Here is a 15355-nt window from a genome sequence, read left to right as displayed (position 1 = left end):
GGGACGCAACAGACAATGATGTCTCCATGCTTTTCATTTGGCCGCAGGCTCGTGATCATCTCCATCACGGTCGTCACGGCCGCCTTGTCATCCGCGCCAAGAACACTCGTGCCATCGCTGAACAATATGTTTTCGCCCACGTACCGTTCAATCTCGGGGTGTTCCGCCACACGCAGCCAAATGTCCTGCTCCTTGTTGAGACAAATATCTCCGCCCTCGTAGCGCAGCTTCTGAGCCTTCACAACAGGACTGAGGCCAACGTCAACCGTGTCAAGGTGAACAATAAAGCCGATGGTCGGGCAATCCTTCCTGCGCCCCCGTTTGACTGCCGTCACCGTCGCGTGGTCGTCGCACACAACGTCCTCCAGACCGCTGGCACGCAGCTCCGCGGCAAGAAGCTCAGCGAGTTCCTGCTGCCCAGGAGACGTCGGCAGGCACTTTCCGACATTCGCCGGGTTGCTCTGACTGGAGATGGCGGAGTAACGCATGAAGCGCTCCACAAGCCGATCCTCCAAGCTTTTAACTGCCATGATTTGCGGTGGTACGATATTATTAATGTTCTTTTTTTTCGTTCTTTATTTTCCTCTAGTTTGCGTTAAAAATAAAAAAAAGGAAAAAAAAAAAAGAAATGCCAATAAAAGTGCAACGACAAGAACAACAGCTGTCCTTCCCATTTCTAACCCCTCCTGCGTTTTCCTCTTTTTTTCTTCCCCTGTTTTTTTTCTTCCGTCCCACTCTGGAGTCTACCGTACATGATTGTTTCAATTCACATGTGAGTCCAATGCCACCCCACCGCCGACTCCCCCTCCTCCTTTCTCCTTTTGTTTTGTTTTGTGTTTTGTCTTTTTAATGCTCAGTTACTCTCGCATGCTCACACAGAGAAACACGGAACAAGAGAGAAAGAGAGAGAACGAGAGTGACGCGCATCCTTCCGCCCGTTAGTACAGAAAGGTTCGCTGGACGGTTTCTATCGCGGAAGTTTTGGTACCCCGCAGCCCTTTAAGGTACTGCACCGTACGTGGTGGCTGCACTGCAGCGTCCTGCATGGTCTGCGTCTCGTCATCCCGAGGAGGCCGGATTTGCGTCGTGTCATCACGGCGAAAATGAGACGCAATCGTTTGGGTCGAGTGTGTACGCATGTCAAAGAGATTCACAAGCTTCAGTGCCTGGCGCCGCAAGTCCCACTCGTTCCAGCGGTAATTGTGGTCCATGTAAGGGTCAATCTGCCCTGTTTGTGTGCAGACGTCTTGGCGCGCCTCCGCTGCGACAAGACCCTCGCGTGCTTCGTACTTGCGCGTACCTTTGATATACAACTCGTGCGGAAGACGATCAAGAAAGCCGAGCAGGCTGATAAGCACAAAATCCTCCCGTACCATCCGTTTCACAGCCTCAATGAACCAAAACGGTGACGCTACAAAACGCCGCAATGCGTATTCGGAGCAAAAGGCGTACCATTCGCCCAGGCTGCCCGCCGGTGCCGGACGAACGACAAAGCCAGCGCACGCACTGTCCTCCTCGCTCGTTCTCCCCTCCACGCAAATGCCGTCTTCAACGAAACTCACAGGACATAATCCGTTCATCGCACGCAAAGACGCGTGTTGCTTCAGCTCGGTAGCATTCTTTGCATAAAATAAAGGGCATGATTCGGTACGTGTGGCAACGTAGGCTGCAATGGCAGCACAATCGGCAGCCTTTTCACTCTTCGATGTCGCCAGGGCTTCTTCCAGGAGCGTTGGCGGCAACGACATCTTTGATATTTTTCCAAGAGAAATGGAAATATCCACGAGGGCCTCGATTTCCTCAAATCCCTCAAAACTCTGCTCCACATCCTCGTATGCCTCTGCAAGGGCAATAAATTTTGGATAGGCTACGCGCTTCGGCACACTACTTCGCAGTGTGACGCCGTCGGAACGCATCGCCCCCACCCCAAGCGCCGCCTTCACTTCCACGAGAGTTTTTTCATACGCGGGGAGTAAGTTCGTGCGGATGCGAGCCGAGAGCAGATCCAGCCGCTCTTTCGCTGCGCGCAGGTTCAGAAGAAACTGCAGTTGACGATGGTACTCCTCACGAAACGCCTGTTTCTCCGGGCTGCCAAGAGGTGACGATGGGGAGTGGAAAAACTTCACATAATCCGAGCAAACGGCTGTGGCGGCATGGATTTCTTGCGAAATGCAGCTATCCAACTGAGTCATTAGATGTTCCGCGGTTTCATGAAGCGACAGGAGGCCGGCACCCGCGGTTCGTCCCTCCGCCTTGTTGTACAGACGAATCCCCCATACGATGCGGTGCAGTTCCTCCAACTGCCGCCTCTTTTCCTCCGCCGGCTGGTTTGCAAAAGAACGCACTTGTGACCGCGGCAGGACCGCGTTCAGAACTGCCACAGTTTCCTTCCGCGACTCCACGTTCCCTTGGGCAGCATTCAGCTGGCGGTAGCGATGAAGGATAAAAAAGGCAATCTCGCTAAGCATTTCCTCCGGCTGACTTGTTGAGTTCTCACAGAGTGAGCCCAGCAGACGTAATGTGATTGCCTCCTGCTTCACTTGTTCATTGCGGCGTTTATTCGTGAAGCTACCGCGTAGCCCGGCCGTTTGGCACTGCAGAGACAGCGTCGCCAACACATGCGGCGAGCACTTGACAAAATACTTTGAAATTTCTTCTGCCATCGCCTCAATCCCTTCCGGTGTCTCTGCAACGTTGCCCTTCTCATCAATGTGTGGCGAATCAAAGAGTGAGAGCCGCACCACAAAGGCTGCAAGATCCTCCGTGACCCTCAGCGCAGCGGCCTCATCGGTGCGCTTCATTAGCCGTCTGACAACCTCCTTCGCTAGTGCCGGGATAACGTTCATCACTCGCTCCCTCCGTGTGGTTCCCTTTGGCAAAAGTACAAGCACAAAAAAAAAAAATAGAGTGGGACCTCCTCCCTCGCTTCACCCCCTGTGCTAACACGTATGCCTGCCTTGCTGTCTAGGCCGTCGCAGCCCCCCCTTCCCTATTCTTCTTTCGCATCCACCCCCAGGGGCGCAAAACAAGTAAAAAAAAAAGGAAGGTAGAGTGGGGTTTCAACGTCCTTTTCCCCCTTGAAGGGCATCCGGTGCAACACCAACATGCACGCATAGACACAGGGAACTTGACACAAAGGTACGTGGTTAGTTAGCCATATACCGCCATTTTGTTTTATTTTTGAAAAATCCTGAGCGGGTGATGATTGAAGCCCAATTCTTCACTATGCCACACACGCTCCTTGCCTCCCTCGTCCCTCTTTTGTCATACTTTTTACTGGTGGGGAGTCAGTGGGTGGGTGGATAAACATACAACTGTACATAACCGTCTCGAGACGAAGCTTCATTGCCCCCTCCCCTCCATAGGCACCTGCTTTTACACTGTTCGATTCCTTCAGTGTTTGGTCTTACTGCTTTACATTTCCTTTCCCCCCCTTTTTTTTCCCCATTTACATTCCTCCTGTTTCCCTCCATATATTTTTCTTCTTTTTCCCTCAACCCTCTTTTGTCTTTGTTTTTCATCCCATCTCTCTCTTTTTTTTTTTTTTTTCCTCTCTAACTCGCTTTTGCTCTTCCGGCCGCATGCGAGTATATTCACGTTTTTACTCACGCAACTGAAACCCCCTTCTCGCAAGTCTCTTTGCGGCGTAGAATACCGCGCTTTCTAGAGCCTCCTCCTCCTGCTGCTGCTGCTGCTGCTGCATGTTCTGAGTCTCCAGGCGCTCCGCAGCGTCAACAAACCGCGTCTCACCCTCCCCCTTTGCCATGACGCGTGGAACGCTGATCTGAAAAGAGTTATTTTCCCTCGAGGAATAATTGGCGTTCAAATTAGTTGTTTCTGCCGCCGCCCCCTCTTCTGGCGTCAGAAACTGCGGCTGGAGTTGGGATTGGTGCCAGAACTGAAAGTTGCTCATAAATGCATCACATAGCCGGTTGAACCGCCTCTCAAGAACTCCACTTTCCATCACGGCCCTCGTCAGAGCATTTTTTGAAAGGTTCAAAAAAGCCTTCCGCTCTGCTAACGTCATGTGAGGGAGGTTTTCCACGGGTGACGTAGAAAAATACTCGGAAAAATTCACATTATTCTCAGTCGCGCTGTGACTTCCTTCAAATAACGCGTAGGATGAGTGTGTCGCATCTACGGACGCATGCCTTGCAATCGCATTTTCTTCCATGACGGGGGTTTGAGACCCTTCAGACTTCTTACTTTCCTCCATGCTTAACCTAATCTCTTTCACTCGTTTTTGGAGCTGCAATATGTTTTCTTTCTTCTCTGCTACAAGTTTTCGAGCATTCTCTATGGCCTCCAACTGGCAAGCTCCCCCGCTTGTGCGCTTATATGCCTCAAATGCCGTTCGTCTGTCACGAATCGCGTTATCCTGCATTCCCAAAAACCTGGAAGAGGACACAGTCGTTGTGGCTTTTTCGCACTCAAGAGGTGGAAGGCTGGTTTTTAGTTTTTCAGTCGGGGGAGAGGAGGATTGACGTTTTGAATGGGCCTGTATTTTCATCTTCTCGCCATCTGGGAGCGGCAATGCAGCCGCCTTAGCACGGGTGGTGGCCCCGGCAGTAGGGAATGTAGAAGCAGCGACTCCAGCCGCCGTAATGTTGTTGGGGGCCGTGGTGTTTGTGGCGACTGGAGGTGTGGGTGTGTGGCCCGGGGTTTGCCCATCGCCGCCCATATCCCTCGCCCCCAACAGCCCCGTCGGACCGGCGTTCGAGCAGCTGCGCTGACGCTGAAAAAACACTTCCCGAATGACAGGGCTTAGTCGTTCTATCGTGCCCATGCCCACACCCGCCGCAGCATCCTCGACACTGCTCACGTACCTGGTATTTTCCTTGTACTCGGAGGAGCCGTGCTGCCTCAAACCCCCTTTTCGCTTCACGCTCTTCATACTGGTGGCACTACCCTGGCGAGGCGATAATTCCCGCTGCACCTGCGACTCTCTCAGCTGTGCCTCACACTCGCCCAAAAGGTTCTTGAAGACCAGAAAACAGGCATGCATCTCCCGCACAGAACCCACACGCACCTGTGGTGTTGAGCCAGAAACAAAAGCCATGACCAGCTCCCGCGCATTTTGGATTTCATCGGCTTCCAGGGGCGCGGTAGGGACCGCCCCACGACCAGCCAGTTGATCCTGCATACGTAACTCGGACTTTAGGCTGGTCACCTGCCTCCGGAGCATCCTGATTTGTGCCTCTGGGTCCGTGGAGGTGTTCACAGCGGGATGTGACTCAATCCTCACCAGACGCTTGGCGAAGTTTAACGTTGCTAAGGTCAACTCTTTATGACGATCCTCGGGCCATATGTTTGCAATGAGGGTCGTTCTGCTGGTGCCACCAATAGAGTCCTTCAGTAACATGGTAAGTTTGCTTTGGCGGTACGGCACGTGGCGAGGCTGAGGGCCAGAGAGTGCCAGGACGACCTGTTCAAACATCATAATGGAGCGATTGATGATCTTTGCCTCTTGCCTCGCAGCCTCGTCTGCCAGCGGGGCGGGTCGCTGAATCCCGGCCAAATCCACAAAATTAAATCGAGAATGATGGACGAGAGCGTCACTGTCTACCAGACTCTTGCTCAATACATGAAACGTCAGTACGGCATGCGAGTATGAGCTCTGCGGGCTGAATGAGTTCGGCCTACTCATGCGTCGCTGCAGGCCCTCAAACATAGCCGCCAGGGCCTCGCCTTCATTGGCACATTGCCGCTCCTCCACCCCGCGCAGCACAACATCGCCGTTGCTGTCAAGCGTCACAACAACTTTTTCAGCCGCATTGTTTTTACCGCCTGGCCTCACGGAAGCGGCGGGCCCCTTTCCGAGCAGATCAAACAATTGATCCCCGTGGACCTCAACAAACGTGAGGTGCACCTTGAACTCGTGGTCCGTTGACTCCGCCATGGATTCAAACATGGAGTGCACGGCACGCGGAACGCACCCACGTGTGGTGTACGTGTTGCCGCCAAACAGCGTGTACGTCTTCCCTGATCCGCTCTGGCCATAGCAAAGAAGTGTGCAGTTCAAGCCCTGCAGCAGCGACTCCACCAACTCGGAGGCGGTCGCGTCGTACACCGCCTCCTGCGAGGCGTTGTGCAGCACCGCATCAAATGTGAACGCCAGTTTCTCCTGGGAAGAGGCCCCAGCCGCCTCAGAGGTCAATGACGACAGGGTACCATCACCATCGCCGCCGGCAAAGGCAGAGCTACTCGATGTTCCGTTTTTTTTGTGTGTGTGCTGAGCTGCCGTGATGCCTGCCTTCATTCGTCTTGTGATGTACAGCGTCCCATTTGGCTGAATGTTGACGTCGTCCGCGATAAAGTCCGTAGGCCTCGTGCGAACAAAAATGCGTACATGCGACGGTAAAGAACTCATATCTGCCGCCGGCACAAAGAGAAACACACACACACACACACACACACACGCCCAAAAAAATATATAAATATATATATATATAAGAAGTCAATGTGCGTAATAACTTCACTACACACCCAGCACGATGCGCCCAGCAATCGTGCAAATATTACGCACACACACACACGCACAGGCAAACAGGAAGAAAAACTAATAATAATACTAATTTTTATTATTATTATTATTATTATTATTATTAGCAGCAACCTTAACAAATATATAACGTATGTGTGGTACGTGTGAGTTTGAGTGAGAAAAAGAAAGAAATTCCTTTTTGGTAACCCTTCCTCTCTTCTTTTTATCCCTCACACACCCTTCTGCAACCGCCTTTCCTCCGGCCTGTCTGTCTTCCCAGCCGCAGGCTCCCGCCCTCCACGTGAACCATCGCCACGGAGAAGATATGCGGAAAAAAAAAAAAAAAAGAAAGAGTGAAGTTAAAAAAAAAAGAATTGTCTCGCAGTGTGCATGAGGCATGTAGTGGGACGTATCGGGGATTTACCGGCGGACACCCATATAAATGCGCACGGTGCTCTGGCGGCAATGCACCGCACAACACACACACACACAGACAGACAGACAGACTATCAGGTAAATACGCACAACTGGCAAAGACTCACACCACATGAACACTTATCGGCAGAAACCACACATATGCAAAGAGGCAAAACAAACAAACAAAAAAAAGGCAGGCGTGCCAACACCTCCATGAACTCCTGCAAAACTGCAGTGTTGGTGGGGGGGGAGGAATATGTACAAACACAAATATATACACAAAAATGGTACGTACAGATACATCGCATACATATGGTATATATTATATGGTATATATACCACGTGTATGCGCAGCCATATTTTAATTTGCATGCAGTCATGGCATATATGAAGAAAGGAATTAAAAGAAAAAAAAAAATAGTTGTTTGAAACAATAATAATAACCATAACAATAATAATAATGCCTTGCTGTTGTTCTTGTGGCCGCAGCAGACATGCACACACACCGACTGCTGCGCAGGCTGAAAGGGGGCAGGTGACGCCAATCACCACCGCGAGGGTTTAACGCAGGTGAAGCAAAAAAAAAAAAAAAGAGAGAAAAAAAAGGCAAACCGACACTCCATTCACACTGCAATGGGGAAAAAAAAAGCCCTTAAGTCTTGTGGAAAGAAAAATACAGGAAAAGGAAGAATTCTCCTCGGCTGGCTCAAAACAAAACAAAAGACAACGACAATAATAATAATAATAATGCCTTCGTTAAAAGAAAGAAAAAAGCCGAAGCTGAAAAACTGCGCCACACCAATTGAAACCGCCCGTGATGATGGAAATAATGGCGCAGCAGAAGGTTTTTCCTCTCCCTCCCTTCTCTCTCCCCCTTTTTTCTCTATTCGCCCACTCGGCTCTCGCTTTGAGTTAACTTTCATCCCCTTTTGATGGCTTCTGCGTCCGCTGGCATCAGTTTGGAATTATAAAAGTGTCTTAACGTACAAATTACCAAAATTGTCCCCAAAGGCAATCTTCTCTTTATAGCCACCCGCCAAACAGTACACAGGGGCCTTGCAAAACACGCTGCTTTGCTCACTGCCATTGCAAATGTCAAGAATATACACAAAACGATTAGTGCAGGCCACAGCCATGTACCGCGTGAAGGCACCGGGTGCAGCACATGAAGATGTCCATGCCAACTTCCCAGCGCGGGATGTGCCACGTGGTTTACCGGCCAATTCCGTGACAGCTAGGCGGAGCTGGCATGACCCATCAGCAGCTGACCAGACGCAAAGATGCGTCTCATCATTACTAATGATATATTTTCCATCGGAAGTGTAACTACAGGCCAAAACAATACCTACATGGCCATTTAGCTTCAGGTATGTATTGCCTGTAGTTGCTGACCACACATGAAGCGTTCGGTCTGCAGATGTGCTGCAGACATAGTTTCCGTCCGGACTAAATGCCACGCTGACGATAATGCCAGCATGTTTGCTATAAGCCACTCGTTCCTTTCCTTTCCGGACGCCCCATAATCGACAGACACGATCTTGACATCCTGAAACCACAGTATTACTGTCTGGGCTAAAGCAGCAGCAAATCACCACCATTCCGTGCCTTAATATGTGCAGCACCTTCGTTATAATGGCGTCCCAAATCAACATTGTTTGGTCTTTGCTTGTGGTGGCAAGATACTTGCCATCCGGGGAGACGGCAGTACATATAACAAGGTCACGGTGACCGGTGAATATGCCTTCCTCCTTCCCCGTTACAAGACTGCGCAATGTCACTGAGGCTTCCTCGCTCGAGCAACTCACAAAACTACGCTCCGTTGGAAAAACAGAAATACACTTCACACGCGACGCATGTCCAATGAACGTCTCCACCTGAATTTCCCGCAAAAGCCGAGAAAACTCCTTTCGGCTCATTGGCTCACTGGTCCGCAGCATCGCGGCTACCGTGTTTGGGGCCGCGCTGAATGTCCGCACGACTGTGGCCCCCAACAAAATCGCCTGCTGAGCCCCTTCCTGAATAGACAATTGTCGCAAGACACCATCGCCCGTCTGCTGATCCGCCGCCAAATCGACCTCGTCAACACAAATATTGAAGTCCGTGAAGTGGAACAAATTATCCGAGGGGCCGCCTCCCTTCAGCCTTGTCGATACCCGCCTTGACGCCAGCGGTCTACGTCCCTCAATTCGCCAGTGTTTTGTCTGCGCCTCATTTTTAGAGACGACGACATCATCGTAGACAAAAAGATCCTCCTCGATGGAGAGTGGCACCTCCTGGCACTGCCGCACCAATTCATTCTCCCTGAACAGAAAGGAGCCACACGTGACGCCACTCCTACAGCTCCGCGTGGATAATTCGATGGTGATGTCAGAGAGCACCTCGTTTTCTTCGTCATCATCACCGCCACCATGCAGCAATGACACTCTCTCCCCATTCCCCAGCAAACGCTGCGTTGAGTCCATCAAACCGCGTCCCCGCACGCCGTGGTGCAAAGGATCAAAGACGGGCAATGAGACATCGGCGTCAGCCTTAACGTTACGACTCGCCCCACAGCCCATCCGAGCCCTTTCGCCTAAAACTGCTGACAGCCTTCCTCTCTGTTGCCGCTACCGCTGCCGTCGCAGTCAAAAAATAAAAATAAATTTCTAGCAGAACTAAAACAAAAGTATATTATATTATATATGTGCATATAATATATATATATAAAGGATAGATCTATATATGTGGCGTATTTATTGCGTGCCCCCCTCACAAGAACAGCTGAGCCACCTGATCGCCTTTACTACTCCCCCGCTTCTCTCCCTCCCTCCCTCAATAACAGCCGCCGTAGGTGTGGCGCACAAACTCACAGACGGAAAGACGGACGGACGCATCCCGCAGTGAAGCCAATAAATTTAAAAAAAAAAAAGAAAAAAAGAAACAAAAGAAATGAAAACAGTTTTCAAAAACAGCAACGCGCAGAAAGACATCAGCAGCCCTTCAACTCCCTCTCGCACTCGGTGCCACAAAACACCATCGGCACCAGCAAAGGTCAAGTTGTCTGAGTAAACCCCAAAATAGCCGGACACAGCCAAACACACACACACACACACAAACAAGACGTTAAGCAAAACAAATCAAAAACCAAAAAGAAAAGGAGAAAAACGGCACACTCAAAATAAAATTAAAGTAAAAAAGAAACAAAAACACTCCAAAAACTTCACGACTGTCGCCCTTCTCGTCAAGAACTATGCGGCGTCAGAGGCACTTTTCTTCCGTCTACTCGTGCCCTCAGCCGTTTCTCTCTGTTCTTTAAGCCCACATTTCATCTCTTTTTTCTTTTCTTCCGCTCTTACTTGTTGTACGTGCGACTGTCTGTCCGTCTGTCGGTCTGAGTGTTTTTTGCATTCCTTCTCCCTTCCCCACTTTCCTTTCTTCTCTTCTCCTTTCGTTCCGCGGTGTGTGTGTGTGTGTGCGTATCGGCTTTTTTTTCCCCGCTTTCCTTTCAATTGTGCCTTTTCTTTTTCTTTTTTTCTTTTCTTTTTTTTTTTTTTTGGATGGTTCTGCGACACGCATGAAACGCGTAGGAGTGAAGGGACGTGGCGGAGGAGGAGGAGAAAAGGGGTGGTGGTGGTGGTGGTGGCGGTCAGTACCACTCATTTTGTTCGCCCTGCCCACACACCCACGCAGCCACTCCGTCTTGTCTATCTATTCGTTTCTCCCCACCCTCTTCTACTTATGGGTGAATTAAGCATGCATGTTGAACCCACACGTACGTGCATGCATAAAATAGGAAGGTGCGTCTACACAGAATACATGTGCACAAATTTATGTATACGTACATGTGATGTGAAGGCAAAAGAAAAAAAAAAAAACACATAAATCTCAAAAAAAAAAAAAAAAAAAAAACGAAAAGAAGAGAGAGGGGGAGAGAACTAAACTTCTACAACAGCACCCGCGTAGAGTCCTCGGCAGAACACCTCCAACATACACAACACTGCAGAAAAAAGGTGGAGTTGTGCGGCAGACAGTTGGCTCTTCTGTGGTGTTGCGTATGTTGCTGTAGCAATACCTCATAATATATTTTGTCTACCCTTCCAATCGCATCCCTCTCTTCCTTCCTGCGTTCGTTGATCCCGTAGCCACAGCTACAATTCACGATTTTGAATGAGTTCGCAAAGGATGTCCTTGGTGTACCGCAGCCGCGACGCAATTTCATTCGAGTGGGAGGTCGCTGAATACAGTGGTACGGTGATGCGGTGACCCGAGGCATCGGTATATGTCACGACCCGCGACTCAGAGCTGAGAATAACCTCCGCCTTGTCATGAAAGCAAACCTGGATAGTTTTATTAGACAGACGGAATATCATTGCATGCGGTGTGAGAAGCCAGCGCTTGACGTAAACAATGTCCTCAATCATATGTGGCTCGCTAAGCAACACAGGTGTCGGATCCATGTACGGCGAACAACGCACCACCTCCACTCCTTCGCGTCCGTTGCGGGCGCGCGACAAGTAGGACTTGAAATACTTAATAAGTGTTACCTTCTTGTTGAGGCTCTCGGGAAATGTTTCCATGTGAAATGCCTGACGCTGGTCTCTGGCGTGCATAACACCGGCATTGTTATGCGACACAACCTCCTTGACCCGCGCATAATACTCCACACGACCCGTGATGGGCTCCCACACCATTTTCGTGGAGTCGTTGAAGTGCACGCCTGTGTGGCTCGTACTCAACCTGTAGCAAAGTCCATACTTTGCAGAGAAATCGGCGTAATCTGTCACCCAAACGGATGGGAGTGGAAATTCGTTCTTTGCCCCCTTGTCCTCCTCTGCCGTTTCTATCCCTCCTCCACCTGCTTTTGTTGTGGTGGTCATTGTGAGTGGTTTCGATACTTTTCCGGTGTTATTTGGTGGCAGAGACATGAGCGGCTTCTCGCTACCGTAATGGTCAACCTCGCCGAGAAGTGTCTTCTGGAGGTGGTCGTGGACGGCGGTGAGGTGATTCCTCTCCTCATCGTCGAGCACATAATACGTCGAACGAGGTGCCGTGACATGCCTCTCGCCCTTCGGCACACCTCCTGGTAAGGGGCGAGCAGAATCGACGCAAGGCGGCTCCCCTGATTCCTCCACCTTCCCCTGGTTACAGGCATTAGGGACCGTGCCACCGTAGAGGAGAGCCTGTGGTCCGGCCCCTGGCTGGGCCGGCTGGCGCCCCGGAGCCACAGTGTTCGTGTTGAGTGGCCGAAGCACTTCCCGTTGAGTTTTTGCGGCGGGAGCCGTCTCAGAGCCTTTCCACGTTTTCTGTGGCTGCTGTTGCCCCTCCACCTCCATGCGGCGACGCGACGAGGGAAATAGCGAGAGTGGCGCGCTGGACGGAGGAGTCGGAAAGCGGAAAAAGGGATGAGTGCGTATCTCCACAAGTGTCGGACGATGATCAGGACGGCTCTGCAGAATGCGGTGGATCAGCTCCTTCCCGCTCTCTGGTATATCCAGTCGAGAGGGAAACTCATACCGGCACTGTTTGATACGGCGGTAAGTAGCCTTCACATCGGACGTCTGGAAAGGTGGTTCCCCCACCAAGAGAGTGTAAAGAATGACACCCAGTGACCAAATGTCCACCTCGTAGCTGTGCCCCTCGTGAGCACTATCAATGATCTCAGGGGCAATGTAGTTTGGCGTGCCACAAATCGTCCGCTTCCGCTCACCGTCGTACTGAAGCTCTGCAGCAAGGCCAAAGTCCCCAATCTTCACATTCATCTCGGCATCCATCATCATGTTTCCCAGTTTCAGGTCGCGGTGAATGACACACTGATCGTGCATGTAATGAATAGCAGCAAGCGCCTGCAGCATGATGTGTTGTGTCTCAGGCACAGTGAAGCGCGTCCGGCGCTTTGATATTTCCATGAGGGTCTGATTGCTGCACTTCTCTAACAACATGTACACATTCCAGTCGTCCTGGAAGGTGCGGATAAAATTGACAATGTTCTTGTGCTTCATGCGGCGGTGAATCGAGATCTCCGAGTGCAGCTTCTGCAATGTTTTGGTCTTTTGCAGGATGGAGCGGTCAATCACCTTGAGTGCATACGACTCGCCATCCCGCTCCACCTCGTAACACTTCGCGAAACCACCGCGGCCGAGCAGCCGCCCGCAGCGAAAGCGACCAACAACACGGCCCTGCTTGTCAAACTCCTTCAGCGTGGACCCCTCGCGGAACTCTGGCTTTTCGCTGAGTGGCTGCTGCGCCGAGGGAAACCGCCGCGCCGGCATCACTGGCTGCTGCGCCTGTGGCTGGTGCATGACGTGCAACCCAACAAATTCTTTTTATTTTGCGCGGAGACACAAATTAAACGCGCGGCGAAAAATCTAAAATGCAAAAAAACACACAATAAAAAAAAAGGATCTCAAAATCGCAAAAAAAAAAAAAACCGCGGTGGGGGGGTGCGTGACTGCCTCCGTGTGACGACGAGTGTCTATCGCTCCCCTCCCCTCCCTTTTCAACCCAAACTTCGTGTGGATGTCGCGGCGGACAAAACCCCCTCACCGCACAGTCGAGCAGGCCTCGCGAACACAACCTTCCGTGTATGCCGTCGCGTTATCGCCGTGCAGTCCCGCACCCTCTTTCTTCTCCCTCTATCGATCTAATGGATGTGAGCCTCCGTCTGTCTGCCCCGCGGTGTGCACAGGCAAGGGGCAACGGCCACACCACACACAAGGAGGGACATGTAAGGAGAGAAAATGAAAAAAAGTAAAAGAGAAGAAGAGAGGCATTTCGTGGTGCACATAACAGCTGGGCGGCAGCAAAACCCGCAGCGTATGCCCCTCAACGCCCCACCGCAGCAGCCGCGGGCGCACCGAAAAACAAACATCAAAATAAAAAAGGGGGGGAGAAAAGACACGCAAATTGTGGGAAGTCAAAAAAAAAAAAAGACTTCACGTGAGTGAGTGAATGAAGAGGGAACCAATATATATATATATATATATGGCCACATTGGCAATCAAAAATTCACCACCCCTCCCCAACACACGCAAACAAACAGACACACACACAGAGAGAGAGAGAGAGAAAGAGAAAGAGAGGCAAAAAAATAATGATGCATGCATGTCCCTTCGCCCTGATACAACCCGCAGAAGACTTGAGGATGGGAACCACAAATGACCGCCGACTCAACCACAATATACATCCATTACGCATATACACACACATGTATGCCTCCCTCCCGCCCACCAAGTCACGTTTTTCCCCCTTTTTAATTCAGACGAGAATGCACAGAAGCACGAGACCCCGCCACAACACCACTGTGAATCAACAACATAAACCAACGTCCCCACCCCGCCCCTCACCACAGAGAAAAAGCACGCCCCGTCAAAAGAACAGAATGTACCACGTCAACACGATGCACACAAAAGCAGTAAAAAAAAAAAAAAAGAAAGAGAGAGGTAACCAAAAACACGCACACGCACATGCACATATACACACGCTTAAACAAACGAAAAACGAAACGAAAAAGTCGCATTAAAAAAACTTGGATATCCATTTTTATGCATCTCCGGTCTTCACTCCGCATCACTATTCATTTCCCCTGCGTACTTTGCGCCAATTCACTGACACTCCAGCGGATGCATCACTAATCGCCCAGTCTCTTGGCGATGTCAAAGACTGCGTGCCCGAGTAGTCCGGGAAGTCGCCGCCCGCCATGGCTGTCGTGCCCATTCCAGCTACCGTCATGGGATTCGACAACTCTTCAGCAAACACAAACGTGTGGTGCAAACCACTCTTGACATTAATGACGTTTAGGTCCTTCAGTGATGGTACAAGACGAAATTGGCGGTAAACTTTGCCATCTTGCATCTTACCGCAGATGACGGGACCGCCGCTTATCGCAGCACCGCCACCTGTGCGACTTGTCTCACCAAAAGTGAAGACCTGTCCATGTGGGGCCCGTGGCTTTCCATTGTGGTCCAACTTGCAGCACGAGCGTTGGCACCACGACTGTGGCCCTTGCATCACCACCACCGTATGCTGACGGCCGCAGGAGATTGCCTTGGCGACACCTCCCGCAACAAACTCGAGATTCACAACCCGATACGGTGACGTGACCGCATCGATGGTGGATTTTGCTCCGCATTGCCCACTGGCATTGTCGCCCCAGCAATACACAGCACCACGCTCTGTCAACGCCACGGTGTGAAAGGAGCCACACGCCACATCAATCACATGCTGCCCGGTGAGAGCACCGCGTACCTTGGTTGGCACAAGCGCTGGTTCCTTGTCGCCATGCCCAAGACGGCCCTGGTACCCAACGCCCCACGTAAAAAGTTCCCCCGCCGTGTTGATAACCCCACTGTGCCATTGCCCCGCATGCACGCGTATAAGTTTATGTTCCGTTGGCACATGCACAACCTGTGGAACCAACACCACAGTTCGCTTCTCTGTGCTGAGGGACTCAGTGATGATAAAGGGGTCATCGATAGC

The 15355-nt window shown here is 51.0% G+C and overlaps 6 protein-coding genes across 6 annotated transcripts, besides 18 other annotated features; all 6 read right to left on the bottom strand.

Moving 5' to 3' along the window:
- Tc00.1047053508917.49 (peptidase T, putative) lies at positions 1-530 on the bottom strand (the record flags this gene model as incomplete). The annotated part of the gene is made up of 1 exon (XM_803153.1): positions 1-530. A coding segment is annotated over one exon (530 nt), but the record flags the coding sequence as incomplete, so codon positions are not given.
- Positions 1-15355: a sequence feature (heterozygous, non-Esmeraldo-like haplotype).
- Positions 598-629: a microsatellite.
- On the bottom strand, positions 939-2846 carry Tc00.1047053508917.40 (hypothetical protein, conserved; the record flags this gene model as incomplete). Its single annotated transcript, XM_803152.1, has 1 exon — positions 939-2846. One exon carries the CDS (start codon positions 2844-2846, stop codon positions 939-941), a length of 1908 nt encoding a protein of 635 aa, XP_808245.1.
- Positions 3420-3555: a sequence feature (GA-rich).
- Tc00.1047053508917.30 (kinesin, putative) lies at positions 3602-6370 on the bottom strand (the record flags this gene model as incomplete). The annotated part of the gene is made up of 1 exon (XM_803151.1): positions 3602-6370. The coding sequence occupies one exon, from the start codon at positions 6368-6370 to the stop codon at positions 3602-3604; it is 2769 nt and encodes a 922-aa protein (XP_808244.1).
- Positions 3680-3701: a microsatellite.
- Positions 6394-6419: a microsatellite.
- Positions 6424-6453: a sequence feature (AT_rich).
- Positions 6575-6608: a microsatellite.
- Positions 6816-6858: a sequence feature (T-rich).
- Positions 7331-7363: a microsatellite.
- Positions 7479-7506: a microsatellite.
- On the bottom strand, positions 7867-9459 carry Tc00.1047053508917.20 (hypothetical protein, conserved; the record flags this gene model as incomplete). Its single annotated transcript, XM_803150.1, has 1 exon — positions 7867-9459. The coding sequence occupies one exon, from the start codon at positions 9457-9459 to the stop codon at positions 7867-7869; it is 1593 nt and encodes a 530-aa protein (XP_808243.1).
- Positions 9568-9626: a microsatellite.
- Positions 9798-9830: a microsatellite.
- Positions 9973-10089: a sequence feature (T-rich).
- Positions 10397-10435: a microsatellite.
- Positions 10504-10527: a microsatellite.
- Positions 10738-10798: a microsatellite.
- Positions 11029-13179, bottom strand: Tc00.1047053508917.10 (protein kinase, putative; the record flags this gene model as incomplete). Its single annotated transcript, XM_803149.1, has 1 exon — positions 11029-13179. One exon carries the CDS (start codon positions 13177-13179, stop codon positions 11029-11031), a length of 2151 nt encoding a protein of 716 aa, XP_808242.1.
- Positions 13844-13863: a microsatellite.
- Positions 13930-13959: a microsatellite.
- Tc00.1047053508917.4 (hypothetical protein, conserved) lies at positions 14450-15355 on the bottom strand (the record flags this gene model as incomplete). The annotated part of the gene is made up of 1 exon (XM_803154.1): positions 14450-15355. A coding segment is annotated over one exon (906 nt), but the record flags the coding sequence as incomplete, so codon positions are not given.

Source organism: Trypanosoma cruzi, genomic scaffold (assembly GCF_000209065.1).
Source record: "Trypanosoma cruzi strain CL Brener 1047053517089 genomic scaffold, whole genome shotgun sequence".
NCBI lineage: Eukaryota > Euglenozoa > Kinetoplastea > Trypanosomatida > Trypanosomatidae > Trypanosoma > Trypanosoma cruzi.
The sequence above is the reverse complement of the archived record's forward strand: the minus strand, read 5'-3'. Positions and strand labels throughout refer to the sequence as shown.